Source organism: Podarcis bocagei (assembly GCF_964188305.1).
Source record: "Podarcis bocagei genome assembly, chromosome: 4".
NCBI classification, from domain to species: domain Eukaryota; kingdom Metazoa; phylum Chordata; class Lepidosauria; order Squamata; family Lacertidae; genus Podarcis; species Podarcis bocagei.
In genome coordinates this window covers 50191290-50207768 of record NC_138128.1, presented here as the reverse complement: position 1 = coordinate 50207768, position 16479 = coordinate 50191290, and the positions used below count along the sequence as shown (strand labels likewise).

Here is a 16479-nt window from a genome sequence, read left to right as displayed (position 1 = left end):
AGTCATTTTTCCAACAGCATATGCATGTCGTGCTTCTGTGTCACATTAATTAAGATATGCACATTGGAGGTTTTTTTTAGACATTATGCTATTGCACACTTTAGACTACGGTATAGTGTGAACATCTAGTATAGTGTAAACTTTTATATGCACTAGGAAACCAAAAAGTTTCTGTGACTCACTTTATTGCAATATTTGCTATATTGTGGTGGCCTGAAACCGAACTCACAATATCTCTGAGGTTTGCCTGTACTATGTAGGATAAGAAGTGCAAATCATCTTGTCACACCTTAGTGATGTCATTCACGTATTCACAGTATGTGCTTTTCAAATCAATTTTAAATATAGTAACAACACTGGTACCATTTGCATCCGGAGATGTTTCTACCACAAATGAATTTGCGAGCTTTCCCCGAATATGTTTTGTGGTCCCTCATGACTAAAAGAAGAAAATGTGAAATACATTTGGGTATGGCCACACACCACTTCACAGTCACTGGAGGATCCAACACATGAAACACTCCAGTGCACATTAAAGGTAAAGGGACCCCTGACCATTAGGTCCAGTCGTGACCGACTCTGGGGTTGTGGCGCTCATCTCGCTTTATTGGCCAAGGGAGCTGGCATACAGCCTCCAGATCATGTGGCCAGCATGACTAAGCCGCTTCTGGCGAACCAGAGTAGCGCACGGAAATGCCGTTTACCTTCCCGCCGGTGCAGTACTTATTGATCTACTTGCACTTTGTCGTGCTTTTGAACTGCTAGGTTGGCAGGAGCAGGGACCGAGCAACGGGAGCCCACCCCATCATGGGGATTCGAACCGCGACCTTCTGATCGGCAAGTCCTAGGCTCTGTGGTTTAACCCACAGCACCACCCGTGTCCCCAGTGCACATTGGGCGATGGCAAATCAATGAGGTTTAAAGCCATTATCTTTGCGCTGGATTGTGCTTCATGCTACTAGTTTCTGTGTTGAACAGAGCCAGGTGAAGGGCCAGGGTGGGTGGTGAAAATCAAAAGCCAATACCATAACAGGAATCGAAAAGCAGCATGGGGTCAAAATGATATCTTGAACCACATCTCATCTGACTCCAGCCGTGAGCCTTGTTAAAGAAGAAACTACCACGGAAGAAATAATGTTTTAGATGTCTGTGAAAGCAGGCTGCCTTGCCAGGTGAATTAGATTCAAGCTGCTCATAGGCTGAAGGAGGGGAGATGTGTGGAAAGGGAGCCTCAAAAATTCTGCACCCTTCTCTAAAGTCACAGATGAAATACTGACCCCGCTCTGAATCAGAGCGATCTGAGGAAATGGTTGATCCAGTGCTGTCCATTCGTATTCGCTCGATCTCCTGAGAGCCCTGCAGCTGCTCCAATCTTCGCTTTAAGAATCTTTGCTCTCTTTCCAGGTTATCAAGCTGGTGCTGGCTTCTCCTGTCAGCCTCTTCAAGTTTCTGCCATGATAGAAAGCAAGCAAATTATTGTTTCTTGACAGCTACGGTATGTTCTGCCTCCACTGTCAGAGGCAAGACTCCTCTGAGTGCCAGCTGTGGGAATCACAAGTGGGCAGAGGGCTGTTGCACCCCAGAGCTGCTTGTGGGATTCCCATAGGTATCTGGTTGGCCACAGTGAGAACACAATGCTGGGTTAGATGAACCTTTTCTTATGTCCTTACAGAGGATTTCCCTAGTATTTTTCGGCAGGCTCATTTCCCTCTGTTGACTAACATCTGAAATGAATTATGTTCTCGGGTGGCACCGAAACAGCTTGCTGGTGGTGGCAACAAGAACGAAAACATCTCTGTGAGGATTCTGGTGAGTAATTAACAGGACAAAATCAAGGGGAGATCGAGTATAGCGCTTAATTAACACAGGACGCTGCACTGTCAGCTCTCTCCATTAGTGGATCATAGTCTCCTGACCCAGGAACATTCAGCCCTGTTCAGATTATTTGAGTGGAAAAGGCATTAGAAGTTTAAAAAAAAAAGGTTGGTGTACCCTTGTTCATTTGGTTTATTAGGTATTTCTTCGAAGCAGTTTCCCAGTTGAACAGTGGTTTATGTAATCTGCTGCAGACTCCTTTGATCGCAGCTGGGAAATCTTACCAGGCCAGTGCACAGGGTTTCCTGATGGCCAGCATGTTGCGTAACTCTAAAGTCATCTCAGGCTAATGCCATCCGTTTAAGCAAGCACGGTTCCCCTCCCTTGCTAAGCCTGAGCTGTTCCAGTGTGTTTAAGCACATCCTGATCCCTGTGAGCCTGGCACTACCCTTTGTTAAAGCAAACCATCAGGAGAAGAGTCAGAAAAACTGCGAACACGAGCACCTGCTGTGTTGCTTCAAAACAGTCTGGCTCTTTCTTTGTGTTGTCACTGACTATTGTGCTGGCTTTCCCTTTTCAGGCCATTAAAAAAAAAAACCAAACAGTGAACACTGGTGGTCCTTAGCAGCATTTCCCTGTAGCATGTGGCCTGGCTCACTTGCTTAAGCTACCTGGAGTAATTTGTGCTGAACATCAGATTCTCTCTATGGCACACTTTGGTCTAGATTATGCTGAATGATCTTTCACTGGTCTTGCCTTGCTTCTGAGATTGGGCTTGATTTTTAACAATTCCATCCAGCTCAAATTCTACTATTTCCCCCCTTTCCATCTCTGAAGAGTTTAAAGCCCAACTTGAAACTACACTTCTGCTGCTATTATTAATGCAGCAGTTTTGTTAGTCTTTAAGGCAGTAAGGGACACTCTGCTATTTTTATTTCAGTTGTGCATATTACAGTTTCAGGAGAAATTCTAGCCAAGTAAACATCTTATGATTTCAGCCATATTATTTACTATCCTGTTTTCTTCAGTATTTCAGTGGTATTTATACACTCAATATATTTGAGAGTTAATTTACAAAGAATGCCAGCAGAAGGGCACATCATTTCAAATGATCCAACTCTTAATTTAATTTTGTGGAAAAATCTGCATTCTAAGACTATGATTAATGACATAATGAATCACACCAGATATAAATTTTAGGCGCACGTAGTAAAGTGCAATAAACTCATTGCATATAGCCGAATGTCTTTCCAAAGCATTCATACTACATATTAGTTTTGAACTTATTCAGAACCTCCTGATCTTGAATATGCTATAGGAACAGGCTGGGGAAGACAGAAACCTTCCCACATCTGACTGCAGCTTCTCCTGCAGTGAATTCATTAAACTTTGGTATCTTTCTATTATAGTTTCTAACATGAAGCTGAGAGCCGCAGTTTGGATATTATAGTGATTATAGTCTGTTAAAACTCCAGTGCAAGCCCTGCTGGAATTAATGGCGTTTGCACAATAAATATTTTTCAATTGACTCCAATGGCTTACAAACTGCAGTGTCCTGCACAACTCCTGTTGATTTTAATGGCACTGGTGCAAGACAAACTCTTGGTGAATTTCCTGGTTTGTGAAACTGCAAATGTTCTGGAGTTTTAAAAGAATCATTTAAAAACAAAGAGTAGCATTTCAGGAACAGTATTACCAATGCTAGGTCGATCTGTGCATTAATGGCCAAACTAAGGCTGCAATCCTATGCACACTTACTAGGACTCAGTAAAGACTTATTGAATTCACTGAGCCCTTTTCAAGTCAGCATGCATAGGACTATGCTGTAAGAAAAAACTTACAATGTAATAATGTTATGGTACTAATCCTCCAAGGTAGGGTGTCAACTTTCCTTAGTGCAATTATGGCTCCTAGATAATCAAAACTTCATTACCAGACTAATCTTACTGAAACGTGCTGGAAAAACACAAAGAGATGCAGCTCTTACCTTGATATGTGCTTTGGCTTTGTTAAGCAGCCCGAGGGTTGTGTGCCTGGAGCAGTCAGGTCCTAGTGGTATCAGAACTTTTAAACGTTCTAGACACAGGCGGAGGTGAGCTCGTCTGTGAGGAAGAGATGTGGGAGTCAGAGCTGCATTTCATTAGTTTCCCAAACAACAGTACCCCAGTTCCCCCAGGCATCTGGTAACAACCTTGTTGTTTCAGCCGCACCTGACATTCAACAGATTTCACTTTACGTGGCAAAACTCTGGCCTCAATAGAATGGTATGTTCAATAAGGCACATGCAAAGGGATTAACCAGATGATCTACCCCATACATTGTGGGGAAAGTCAATCCATTGCCTTCCTTATAGTTACCATCTACAGTAACCTAAGACGAAGTTTATTCCCAGACATAAATGCAACGACTGATTATAACATGGGCAACACCTATCACATACTCATTGGAGTACTCCTGAATTTTTCAGTGTTCAGTAAAGAAACTTGGAAATGCAGTGGCCCCATGTACTAAAGAGGGCTCAAACCAAGACAGCATGTTCAACACCACCACCATTATTCTTCCATCGCATGCAATTATTTTGACATCCAGCCACTGTGTTTAGGGAACCGATTCAAGATGTTTCCTATTAAAAGATCAACAAGGAGCCTAGGATTATACAATACCACCATGTAGTGAGCACAAGACATACAGTCCTTCATATGTAACAGTACAGAGGGCCTTCTTGGTAGTGGCGCCCTCCATGTGGAACTCCCTCCCTTCAGATGTCAAGGAGACAAAGAACTGCATAAGTTTTAGAAGACATCTGAAGGCAGCCCTGTATCGGGAAGTTTTTAATGGTTGGTGTTTTATTATGTTTTGATATATGCTGTAAGCCACCCGGAGTGGCTGGGGAAACCCAGCCAGATGGGGGGGGGGGAATAAATAAAAAATGAATAAATATTATTATTAATAATACTACAAATGAGTCCATGGCAAGGATGCAACTTGAAACTACCTCTCAATAAAATACAGCATTCCATCCCCTGGACAAATGCAGATTCACATGTCAAGGTCCTGATGAATATTAGGACATCAATACCAGACTAGCTAATTCAAAATACAACTGCATATCAGACTCATGATTGACTGCTAATTTGCATTCTTTAAAATACTCAGTCTACTACAGGACAGGTAACAGAAGCCTAAATCAAAGTAAATATTACACTACAACAGCATCTACCAAAAAATCTAACCTTGATTGGCTTAGGCCCAATGAGCAGAAAAAAAACACAGCAAAAAACAAAAAACTTTTTAACACTTGCTAAAAGATATGGCTTGAGGGGTTTTTTTTTTGGGGGGGGGGTTGTAATCTTCCAGGGAATAAAGCAATACAGCTTTGGGTAATTCTGCTTCCCCTCAACACTAGAATGAATGGCTGAGTCAAGAGGAGTTTCTTTGTCAACCATGAAGATTTCAGTGGAACACAGGAGTACACTAGGCCTAAACTAACATAAAAAAGCCTTGACTTGTGATCAGAAGCGAATGAGGAACCACTGCAGATGCCAAAGCATGAGTGAAACATACTGCTAGTGACCCACTCCTGTCAGGAGACAAGAGACAGGCTGGTGCATTTTTTGTACCAGCTGGAGCTCCTAAACAATCACTCACAGCCAACCCACACACCACACATTTGACAAATCCAGCTTTAAAATCACAACTGACACTAACACTGGTTGTCAGGACACCCTTAGATACAAAGAACCACATCCTTTTCAAGTCTTCTAGCATGGTCTTCCCTGAAGCAGGGAGAAATCACTACTGGCCCCATAGAAAACAATCCAGATAGCTTGAATTATAGTTCACCTGCCACGGGGCTTCTACTTGAGAAACAAAGGCAAAGGGCAAAGACAGGTGCGCATGAACATTTATTCATTTAAATAAGAGCAACTGCACTTTCCTATAAAATACAGTGGTACCTCTGGTTGTGGATGGGATCCATTCCGGAGGTCCGGCCGGATCCAGAGGTTTTCACAACCAGAGGACCACTTCTGCGCATGTGGCTAAACCCAGTAAAATACTTCTGGGTTTGCCACTTTTGCGTTCCAAAGTTTACATAACCAGAGGTACTACTGTATCAGGCATTAAAAACTTCCCTGAACAGGTCTGCCTTCACTGTACTCTTTACAATGCCTACTAAAAACATGTCAGCTCCCCCACTTTCAGGAAACACAATGAGGGAGGGGGCTGCAAAGTTTATTGTAGGGCTAAAAGCGGTGAAGGGAGCCAGGGAGAGAATTCAGAGTTACAGCTAGAGGTGGAAAGAAGCTGTCTGGATGCCAAGTCACTCATGGAAAGCAATAGAGGACTGGATCTGGAATACAAGTTTCTCAGAAGTCAGGTCTACCCAGGCCTCACTGCTGCTCAGTCACGGATCTACTACAAATGGTAGCCTTGGATTCTAGGTATATATGTGCATATGTTTACTTATTTGGACCCTTTATTTCCCACACACCCCGTTCCCTGGGAAAAGTCCTTCATCATATCTCCAGTTGTGGCTGTTCCCAGCACCTCACTAGATAAAAAGCACATCTATCCATTCTTAGGTCAAAATAAAGACCTTCCTGACCCTGATAAGACCATGCAGACTACACTGAGGTGAAGTGAGGAGGAACTGAACACACAGAATTAAGTTAGAGCTCATTTTGAATTCAATATGCAAAATTATTTTATTAAACACTCCCATCAAAATATTTAATACAGTGCCACACACATACATGGTGCTTTAAAGGAATATATGCAAAGGAGCCAGTTTCTTCAGCTAAAAACCTGAATTTCAAATAGGATAGGAAACAGGGAGGCAAGGTGAGGACAAGTTATATTCCGCCCCCCCCAAACCGTTTTTAAGATGATGCAGAACACTCAACAATGCCCAAAATGCCCACTTTCTGAACTAAATAAAGGTAGAGTTGGTAGCTGTTTGTTCTTGCGTCCTTCGCCTGAAGAAATCTCCCCAATGCTCATTCACAACCTGCGACTGAAAGTGAAATCCCCAAATCGATAACACCATGACGTCAGCCTCTCCGTTTACACTGAAGGCCTCCCGAGTTCCTGAAAGCCTTCATCAGTCATGTTCATAGACAAAGGAGGGGAATGCAAGCTCAGTCCATCTGAATGAAGGCCGAAAAATTAGTCTGGGTGCTTCATTTACATTTTGTATTTCACATGGACTATTGTTAGTAATTTGAAAGGAGTCCAGGAGGGGGGAGGTGTTGGTAATCACACAATTATATCACTGACAAGCAAGGATGATTAAGGGTGGTGGGGTCAGGAGTTTGGCTGATGAACTGTCAGAGGAAGAGGAGCACCCACTAGAGAGGACAGCCTGTCAGTGTTCGTATTCCAAAAAAACTCTTCACAAAAGGCTGTAATTCACTTGGAAAAACAGCCCCAAGGCTCTGGCTTTGTCTTTGCTGGATTTGTTTTTTAACACATAAAAAAATAAAACCTTTAAAAACTCTGGAAGACAAAAATGCATACTAAACTTCCATTTCTTGCCCCGGCTTTCGTATCTTTCCTAAAATGGAAAAAGAAAGGTATATAGCACTTCACCCATGCTGCCAATCAAGAGGGCCCCGCAACTCAGATAACAAAATTATATTGACAGCTGCTGGTTGACACAGGGAGTTGACACAAGTTAATGGTTCCCACCCCAGCAACAGGTGCACTTGCAAATGCCTTAGGAGGGCTTTGCTGGACTTGAAGGGTAGTGACTAATTCGAATTAGGGGAGGTCCATGTAGGACTGTTTATGCAAATACACTCAGATTTGTCCAGCCATCTCACTGCAGCAATGTAAGCAGTGGCGTAGCGTGGGGGTGCAGGGGGGGCCGGGCGCAACATCTGGGGGGGCGCACTCGCACTCGCAGCTCTCTGCCCCTACCTGGCTCACTCTCTCTCACTGCAGTGCTGGCTGTGTGAATCCGATCCGAGCCGCTGGGTCACCGCCCACTGTGGAGGGGGTGGGTGCCAGGCGTGTGGTGCGGAGAGAGAGCGAGGGACTATCTGGGGGAGGGACAGTGCAGCGGCCGCCCAGCGCAGCGCTGAGCGTGGGAGAGAACCACACCAGACCAGCCCAGGCAGCAGCAAGAAGCTGGCAGCGGCGGCAGGTTAGGGGTTAGGGGGCGCAAATTACTTGCCTTGCCCCGGGTTAGGGGGCGCAAATTACTTGCCTTGCCCCGGGTGCTGACAACCCACGCTACGCCGCTGAATGTAAGATCATCGTATGACTTGAGGGCACAGTATAACTATGGGTAAACTAATTACATTGCTTTAATTGTTATGCAGAAACAAGTCCCCTTGTCTGGCAGCACTGAAGAAGGGTGATATGAAATTGAGGGTTTCTATGTTGACAGGATGCATAACCCACATCTTTGACACAAAAGGGGCACACAAAGTAGATCACAGTTGTTGTTGTTGTTATAAAAAAGCTCCAAAGGAATGACAAAAAAACCAGCTGATGATGTATAGTACAAAACAGCAGATAAAGCTCTCACAGTGGCTTCCAAGGTTTTAAAAAGGCTTGGAGGAATAAAAAGGTATTTGATTGCTGTCAAAATGACCATAATGTAGGTGAAACTTCATGGGAAAAGAGTTCAGAGATGGCTCTCTCCAGGTCACTGCCTTGCCTCCAAAGGTAGAAGCACCCAAATGAGAGCTTTAAGACAGCAAACTCAGTGACTGGGTGGAAAAGATGACCTGAAACCCGCCTGGGTCCTAAGCTGTGTAAAAAAACTTTGAAGAGTCACCACGGGGGCATCTGAAGGGACCACCTGCCCTGAGGGGAGAAGAAGCACCAACAGCTTCTTCTAAACAAACAGGTTGTCTTTTCCACTTTTTGTAACCCTTCTTTAAAAAGCAGGTGCTTATTGTTGTAATAATCTTCCGTAAGCCGCTTTGTGAGGTCTGCCAGAAAAGTGCCATACAAATACTGTAAATAAATGAAAGGATCTTGCTCTTTGTACCCGACATGATATGTGCATATTTCTCATGGCTATAAACTGTCTACTCAGAAGTGGCTCTGATTCATGGACTCAGAGAGAGAGAGGAATCCATGCATTCAGCTTCAGGGCCTCACTAGAAGAGCAGAGGCTTTGCATAGCAAAGATCCCAAGCTCACTTCCCAACATCTCCACGAAAAGAATCAGAGAGAAAAGAATTCTGAAGAAAAATCTAGAGCGTTGCTGCCACTCTGTGTAGAGTATACTGAACCAAGTGCACCAAAGTTTTGATTTGGTAAAAGGTGGTTTCCTGTTTTCCTTCAGTGATAGTCAAAATGCAGAACATGATAGTTACCAGGTAACACATTTCATCACCTCTCAATATTTGCCCTTTTGCTAGGTAATTACCTCCCATAGCATTAGGAGTCACCCTTACCAGCTCTTAATATGCAGGTTATGCTGACATAACATAATATCTCGCCCAGACACCGGGGTGAAAATATTTCCTCAAATCTAAAGCAGTGCCTTTAAATTCAGAAAAGCTTTCTGTACATAATAGGGTGGCTTCCCGTCTCTGCATTTTATCAGCCTTGCACATTTAGATAATCTAGACTACCATTATATTTTAAGCAATTAATTCCAAGTGGTAGATGTGGATGAATCCATAGTCTGCAGGAGACGTAAGGATGAATTTTTAGATGGTCAGTATTGGGAGTTGGAACCAGTGCAAAGAACTGGTGAATTTCATATCCAGGTGGTAGGCTTGTGGGCTGAGTCAGAACAAAGGCAACGTTCTGCAGATAACGTCCTCCTCTGCAACATGTTGGAGAATCATTTCCTCTCTGTATCTACACCGTGTGACCTACGTAGATGTTTCCTGAAATGCTCCTAAATGGACAGGCAAAGTACGCACCAACTGGCTTTTGCGCATCCTGCAATCCAAGCAGGATGGGAGTTGACCATGTGGTGCTTAGTATCACAATAAATTCTGCAGAACAGGATGCTTCACAAGCAGACGACCTATCAGACCAAGCTTTGATATCAAAATTACCAGCTTCCCCACCCACCAAATGTCCCTTATTCAATGACATCTAGCAGGGGCACTTAGATCCTGAGGACTTAAATCTGTCTCCTTAGTCTACAACAGGACTTTCGCAGAGCAACAGGCGCCCTTATTTAAAATACATACCAAAGGTGCCCAGGCAAAAGGACTAAATATTTGATGAAGTTTATGATAGGAAGGAAAGCAGGTCTAACTTGGGGGTGGCTTTGTTGAAGGCTCCCTGAGAGAGGAACTAGGAACTGTAAAGCTCCACTACTTATCAAGAGAACCTGGTTTCAGATTAAAACACATGCATAGATTATTCCAGCAGAAGAGGGGAGAAATGTGGAAACTTCCCACCTTTTCTTTTGAGGGAGAGGCATCAGTACAGTCATATTAATCCCCAACAACTGCAACTTTCACGCTTAGATTACTGCAACCTGCTCTATGTGGGGCTTCCCTTCCACTTGGTTTGGAAGCTGCAGTGAGCACAGAATGCAGCAGCTAAAATACCAAATGGTATGGCTACTTCTACAGATATGACACCAGTGCTTAGGGATCTGCACTGGCTGCTTATCTCCTACTGAGCCAGTTTCAAGGTTTTGTTACGGGCACATAAATCTCTAAACAACTAGAGATCCGAATACCCAGCAGATAGACTTTCCTACAATAGCCCAACTTGACCTTTACAGTCATCAGACTGTGGATTGCCATCCAGAAACCTTACAAAAACAGCCCTTTTCCAAGTGTAGCCCCAACCCTCTGGAAAACTCTCCCCCAAGATACTTCAAACATATCTGAAAACTTGGTTGTGTGTTACTCAGGCCTCATTCTGATGCTTGAGCAGGTTACCATGTTCAGTTGCCAACTTGTTCATTTAAGTGACGAAACTTTTACAATGCGATTATTGTACTTTGATTTTATTTGTATATTTTACTGTATTTTGATTTTAAATTCTATATATTGCAAACCACTTATGAGAATGCTCCAAAAATGCTATGTGGTATATAAATTCTCTGTAATAAAAACCACGCACAACTCTTTCAGGTCATATTTGTCTGGCAGCAGACTGACACACCTTTTGTACTGGTATAAACAAGCAAGCACCAAGGTTGACCTGGTAGCCTATCAACCACACTCCTGATCTTCATTGGGTAAAAATGACTGACGCAAGGCCCTTTGCAGAGACAGGAAGTACCAGTTTCGAAGCACACCACTTTTTGTAGCACTGAAAGGTATCATTATGAAGGAGAACAGTGTGGGAGGAATGAATGAGGCCAGCTTCCATGTTCATACTGACCTAATAAAGGAAGGTGCTTTGCATTCTCAAAACAGGCCACAAGTAGTTTTAACACGTTAAAACACAAGAGAAGACTCCTGCAAACGTGGGTCAAATTCGACTCTGCTATGTAGCTACAGAGTCTGGAGTTCTGCAGCTTCTACATCTCTCGACAGAAAACTGCTGGCTAGCCATAAGAGTACATGTGCAAGATCCATTTGAAATGAAAGAGGCAGAGATCCTGGCTGGATTAGGCTGATCTGATGCAAAGGTGGATGAGATCCAGTATGTTTTGGGAGGCTCACCTTGCCAGGCAGGCATGAGAAAAGCCTACACCCACCGACATTCCTTAAGTGGGCGCACATGGATATAATTTCATATTTCCCTTGGACAAAGCTTATGCGGCAAGCACATGAGTGCGTGTTAAAAGACAGATTGTTCACCCTGCCAGCCTGTGCTTTCTCCTTCTCTCAAGCTATAAAACCCCACACTGCAGTGTGTCACACCACAGTCAGACGGGTCTCCTTCTCCTCCTCTCCCTTGGTGAGCAGTCGCCCATCTGCGGAGGGCTGCAATTTCAGAGATACTCTCCACAGTTACAAATGACATCACTCCCTCTGATTATATAATGCTCGGGGAGGAAGCCTATTTTTATGAGCATTTACTGCATCGCTCTGGAGCCCTACTGTACCACGCACATGCAGGGCCAGACACTGCCTCCTCTGCCTCTTGGGCACAGTGACGGCAAAAATCCTGCCAAAACTCGAAGTTTATGAATGATAATTGTAGATTCCCTGTAGATCAGGGCTAGAACACTGAGGGGGCAATTCAGGGAGCACTTTTTTACTGTTTTAAACACCAGAATATGAGGTCTTTGTGCACCGCCACAATTAAGATAGGGATTCCTACTAAAGCTACCACATTAGTGCTGGTGGAAATGTTTACTCACAGTGATAGCTCCACGAATAGCAATATTGCACAAGAACCAGTCACAACAAGGTTCCCCCCCCCCACACTACCACACCATATTCCCAGTGGCGTCAGAACCCGGTGTGGAGGCTCTTTCCTTATTCAGAATGATCCCTGTGAGAAGCCTTTTCCATGTATTTGGACAGATTTGTACATTATGACCATCTCATAGAAGTGGCTTTCCCATGTGTTGGTGGTTTCATGAGGCAGCACTGATGCCACATTATAACTGCTGCCCGGAGCCACTGCCATGTGGGAGTGTTTCCCATGCTTTTCCATGAAGCTGCTTGTAATGTATGAATCTTCACCCAATGTCCACCCCCCCGCCACTGCATTGTAACATTTTGCAGACCTCTCACAGCAGGTATGCAAATGGATTCTAATTTCTTGGGGTTAAGTTTTTGGGATGCGGGTGGCGCTGTGGTCTAAACCACTGAGCCTAGGACTTGCCGATCAGAAGGTCGGTGGTTCGAATCCCCGCGATGCGGAGAGCTCCCGTTGTTCAGTCCCAGCTCCTGCCAACCTAGCAGTCTGAAAGCACGTAAAGTGCAAGTAGATAAATAGGTACTGCTCCGGTGGGAAGGTAAACGGCGTTTCCATGCGCTGCTCTGGTTCACCAGAAGCAGATTAGTCATGCTGGCCACATGACCCGGAAGCTATCTGTGGACAAACGCCGGCTCCCTCGGCCAATAAAGCGAGATGAGCGCTGCAACCCCAGAATCGTCTGCGACTGGACCTAACAGTCAGGGGTACCTTTACCTTTAAGTTTGAGTTTACATTGGAGACTAACAGAAGTTAAGCAGATTCTTTTTTTCTTAGACTCGCTGCACAATAAAAACATATTAAACTCTGCACCAAATGGGGAGCCACACAGACTTCCACTATGAGAGACAACAAGCAGTCACTTCATATCCTCACATGGGAGAGGGCAGGAGAGGAATAACCTCCACCCCCAAACCTGGGATTTGCATCCAATGTAAGTCATACTTGGAACAGATCCACTGAAATTAATGGACATGACTCATTTAGGCCTACTGATTTCAATGGGTCTACTCACAAAGTATAATTTAGCTAGATACAACCCCCAGGGATTTCCAGTTAAGAGTTGTAAGATACCAACAGGTCATATCTGACCACAAAGTACATGGACACAAATACTTGCAATCATTTTTAGCCTCAGATTATATGGAATGTCACTTGCATTTCCCTTCCTATTTTGCAGCTCAATGTTTAATCATTTATCTGCAAAAGGAAAAAAGAGTTACACTAAAAAGGCTCTAGAAAAACCCATTTTTTCTGATACACAATAGGTTGATGCAGGCAAGGAAAGGAATGATTTTGTATTTACCCAAGTAGGCAAAGATTGCTAGCTTAAATATATCTTTGGACCAATTCAATTAATGCAAACCAAAAGGGGCTTAATTCAGGAATCATTGGCACATATTATTTATTTTTTATTTATTAGAAGTCGCAGCAGCAGCCATTTTTATACAAGAAACAAGAGAAGGGGGTGCAGAGACCCTCTCATACTTTCTTAAGGCTAAAGATATGCCCAAGGCTGCGTTGCAAAATTCCACATGCAGGAAGTAGTAGGATCACAAAAACATAGGTGACATATTCAGCACTTTTAAAACAATGTATCTCCCCCTTCCCCATAACTGGGCCAGCTACACAGAACACACAATGTCGCTGGTTTGGCATGCACAATCTTAAGAGAACCCAGTCACATTCTGCTAAGGTACCATGTGGCTTAACACCAAGCGTGTCTTGCAATGACGCACTTAAAAGCCTTATTCTTTTAAAAGAGGAGAAATGTCCCTAAAGGGAACAAAGTTTTTTCTCTCAATCACAAGCCTAACTCAATCCTCAAATCAGAAAGCATATTTGCTTGAATAGGGGCAGAGAAGAGGAAAGGAAATGTTCCTGTCTGGATTTGTTACACAATGGTTACAGGATAAAAAAACAAACCGCACACACAAAAACACACAAAGCGTATTTTCAAGAAATAAACTGTGTGTGTGTGTGTGTGTGTGTGTGTGTGTGTGTGTGTGTGTAAAAATACAGAGTTAAATCGTATTCTACAAAAATGCAGAGGAGGGAGGCATCGTTTAGGAGAAAAATAATGGCTGGAGACAAGCAGCCAAGCCTGTATTAATAAATCATTGCAAGAGTATCATTTTGGGGCCAAGTAATAAGAGGCATCTGCATAAATTCTGCATGTTCAGAGAGAGAGAGCAGGAAAGCAAGCAGGGGCATCCTTCCATAAACAATTCCCAGGTCATATGCTTATCTTGTAAAGCCATCATATGACTTGACGGGTTTGCTTCATCCTTAACCCAAAAGACAATCAAATCTTTCTCTCTCCTTTCCACCCCCCCCTCCCAGCCACCCTTCCATTGGTTGCTGCTGTTTCGATGCAGGTTCCTATTGGGCAGTTTGTTCTCTAGCAGAGAAAGGACGGAAACCCAAGATTTTGCTAAGTAACAAAACCAGAAATGGAAAGCCAGCGAAGGGCTGGGGATGGATGGAGACTGTATTTCCTTTGCTATAGTGTTACATAAGTGCTCCAAACCCTTGAGCCAGGCACAGTAACACGGCTGTGGCTTTCTGCCAGTCCTCGGTAACTCTGCTCATAGGTGCAGGCTGTCAAATACAAATGCAAAAACACATGACCTTACTTCTCAGGAAATACACAGCTGGCAACACCGTTCGGAAACAGACTCGGCTACCACAGTTTAGAAAGCTTTTTGAAGGCTTTCCTACTTTTTGCTTAAAACAAAATATAATGGAGCCAAATGGAAAGCACTGTTTTCTCCTCCTCGGTGGAAGCTGCCGTTTAATTTTCCTCCCCATTCAGTAGTTCCAGCCGATTAAGAGATAAGCTTCATTGAAATAGTTTATTTACTTAAAAGGCTGCACACCCTTTCAGCCAGAGCTTCTAAGTAAAGAAACTCTGAAATCAAGTCAACAAAATAAGAAATGTAAAAAATTAAAACACAGCAACTAACGTAAGGCGTTTGGTTAAACACGGAAAAGAGTAAGAAGAAGAAAAACTGCAGCTAAATATAGAGAAGCAGCAATAGAACCAGAAAGGGAAGCCTCTTCCCCATTTTCTCGAGCGATTTACTTGAATCCAAAACATTTGTGCCAGTGTTTTGACAAAGTTCAGTCCTGGAACATAGGAAATCAAGAAATAAAATGCCCTTGAGCTCCTGCCCTTTCACTTTCAGTCTTTTGTGGCACAAAAGCAGGCTACAAACACACCCTCAAAATCCCCTTTCCAGAGGCTAAACTAAATACAGGTTGGCCACGTAACCAAAACAAGGACCAAAACAAGATAAGAGCAGGCCTGAAGGAATTTCCCTGCCTTCCTCTGGCTACTAATATAGGAACATCTTGTACCCCATTCCCTCCAGACATGTCCATTCACACCTTTAAATTCAAAGCTATGTGTACCCCTTTCAAAGGCTTGTCTCCCAATGCAAACACACTGCAAATATCACTACTAGAGGCGTGAAACCCAGGAAAAAACCTGGAAGAATGGGGAGGACCCCCTTCCCAATTTCCCCACCTGCTTCACATCCCTAATCTCTACACACCCAGGAAAACAACTGCCACACGTGGTCTATTTACATGCCTCTTCAGCCAGTGGCGTAGCGTGGGGGGTGCAGGGGGGGCCAGCCGCACTGGGCACAACATCGCAGCTCTCTGCCCCTACCTGGCTCACTCAGGGTTGGGGGGCGCAAATTACTTGCCTTGCCCCGGGTGCTGACAACCCACGCTACGCCACTGTCTTCAGCTGATACTCTCCTCAAGAGGGGAGAGGAGGTGAACTTTATATCAAACAAGGTGACTGTATTATGCCTCATGTAATAGAAGGGATAAAGAACCTTTTTTACTCCCCTTTTCTCCATTTGAGTAGGTCGGTGGTGCCCTCCTAAGCACTCAGGCAGCCACCACCAAACCCCTTACGTTCCTCCTAACCCCAGACAAGGGTGTTTTCCAGGCATTCAAAGCAATTGCTTGCAAAGGAAGCAAGAGATAGCATCCAGCTTACCTGCCCCTCCCTGGCGACCAAAGTAGCTTGCTTTTCTCTGTCAAACCCCAACTCATACACATATGTAGTGCGACACCAAAAGGGCCTGGGCGCATGACAGGAAAATTCCCTGTAGGTCTGGCAGAAATACACAGAAGACCCCAACATCCATGTCTGGCAACAATCTATGGGACCTTTGAGGAAAAGCAAGTGGGGCAAAGCAAAATGGACCTTCATCTGCTTAGAGCAACACACAAACGGTTGTTAGGCATGTGCTACAGAAAGTATAGGCCGGGATAAGAAGCTCTGTGGCACTCCAGAAGCAGTCGAACTACAGCTGCTATCACTCCTAACCACTAGCC

At 44.0% G+C, this 16479-nt stretch overlaps 1 protein-coding gene across 3 annotated transcripts in view; it reads right to left on the bottom strand.

The window, feature by feature from the left end:
• Positions 1–16479, bottom strand: part of MXI1 (MAX interactor 1, dimerization protein) — a 75806-nt gene that overhangs the window by 5037 nt on the left and 54290 nt on the right. For all 3 annotated transcript variants that reach the window (XM_081193130.1, XM_081193129.1, XM_081193131.1), the window contains exons 4-5: positions 3803–3917; positions 1278–1449 (exon numbers count right to left, since the gene is read on the bottom strand). In XM_081193130.1, coding sequence (XP_081049256.1) covers positions 1278–1449; positions 3803–3917 — 287 coding nt within the window. The remainder of the gene's footprint in view (positions 1–1277; positions 1450–3802; positions 3918–16479) is intronic.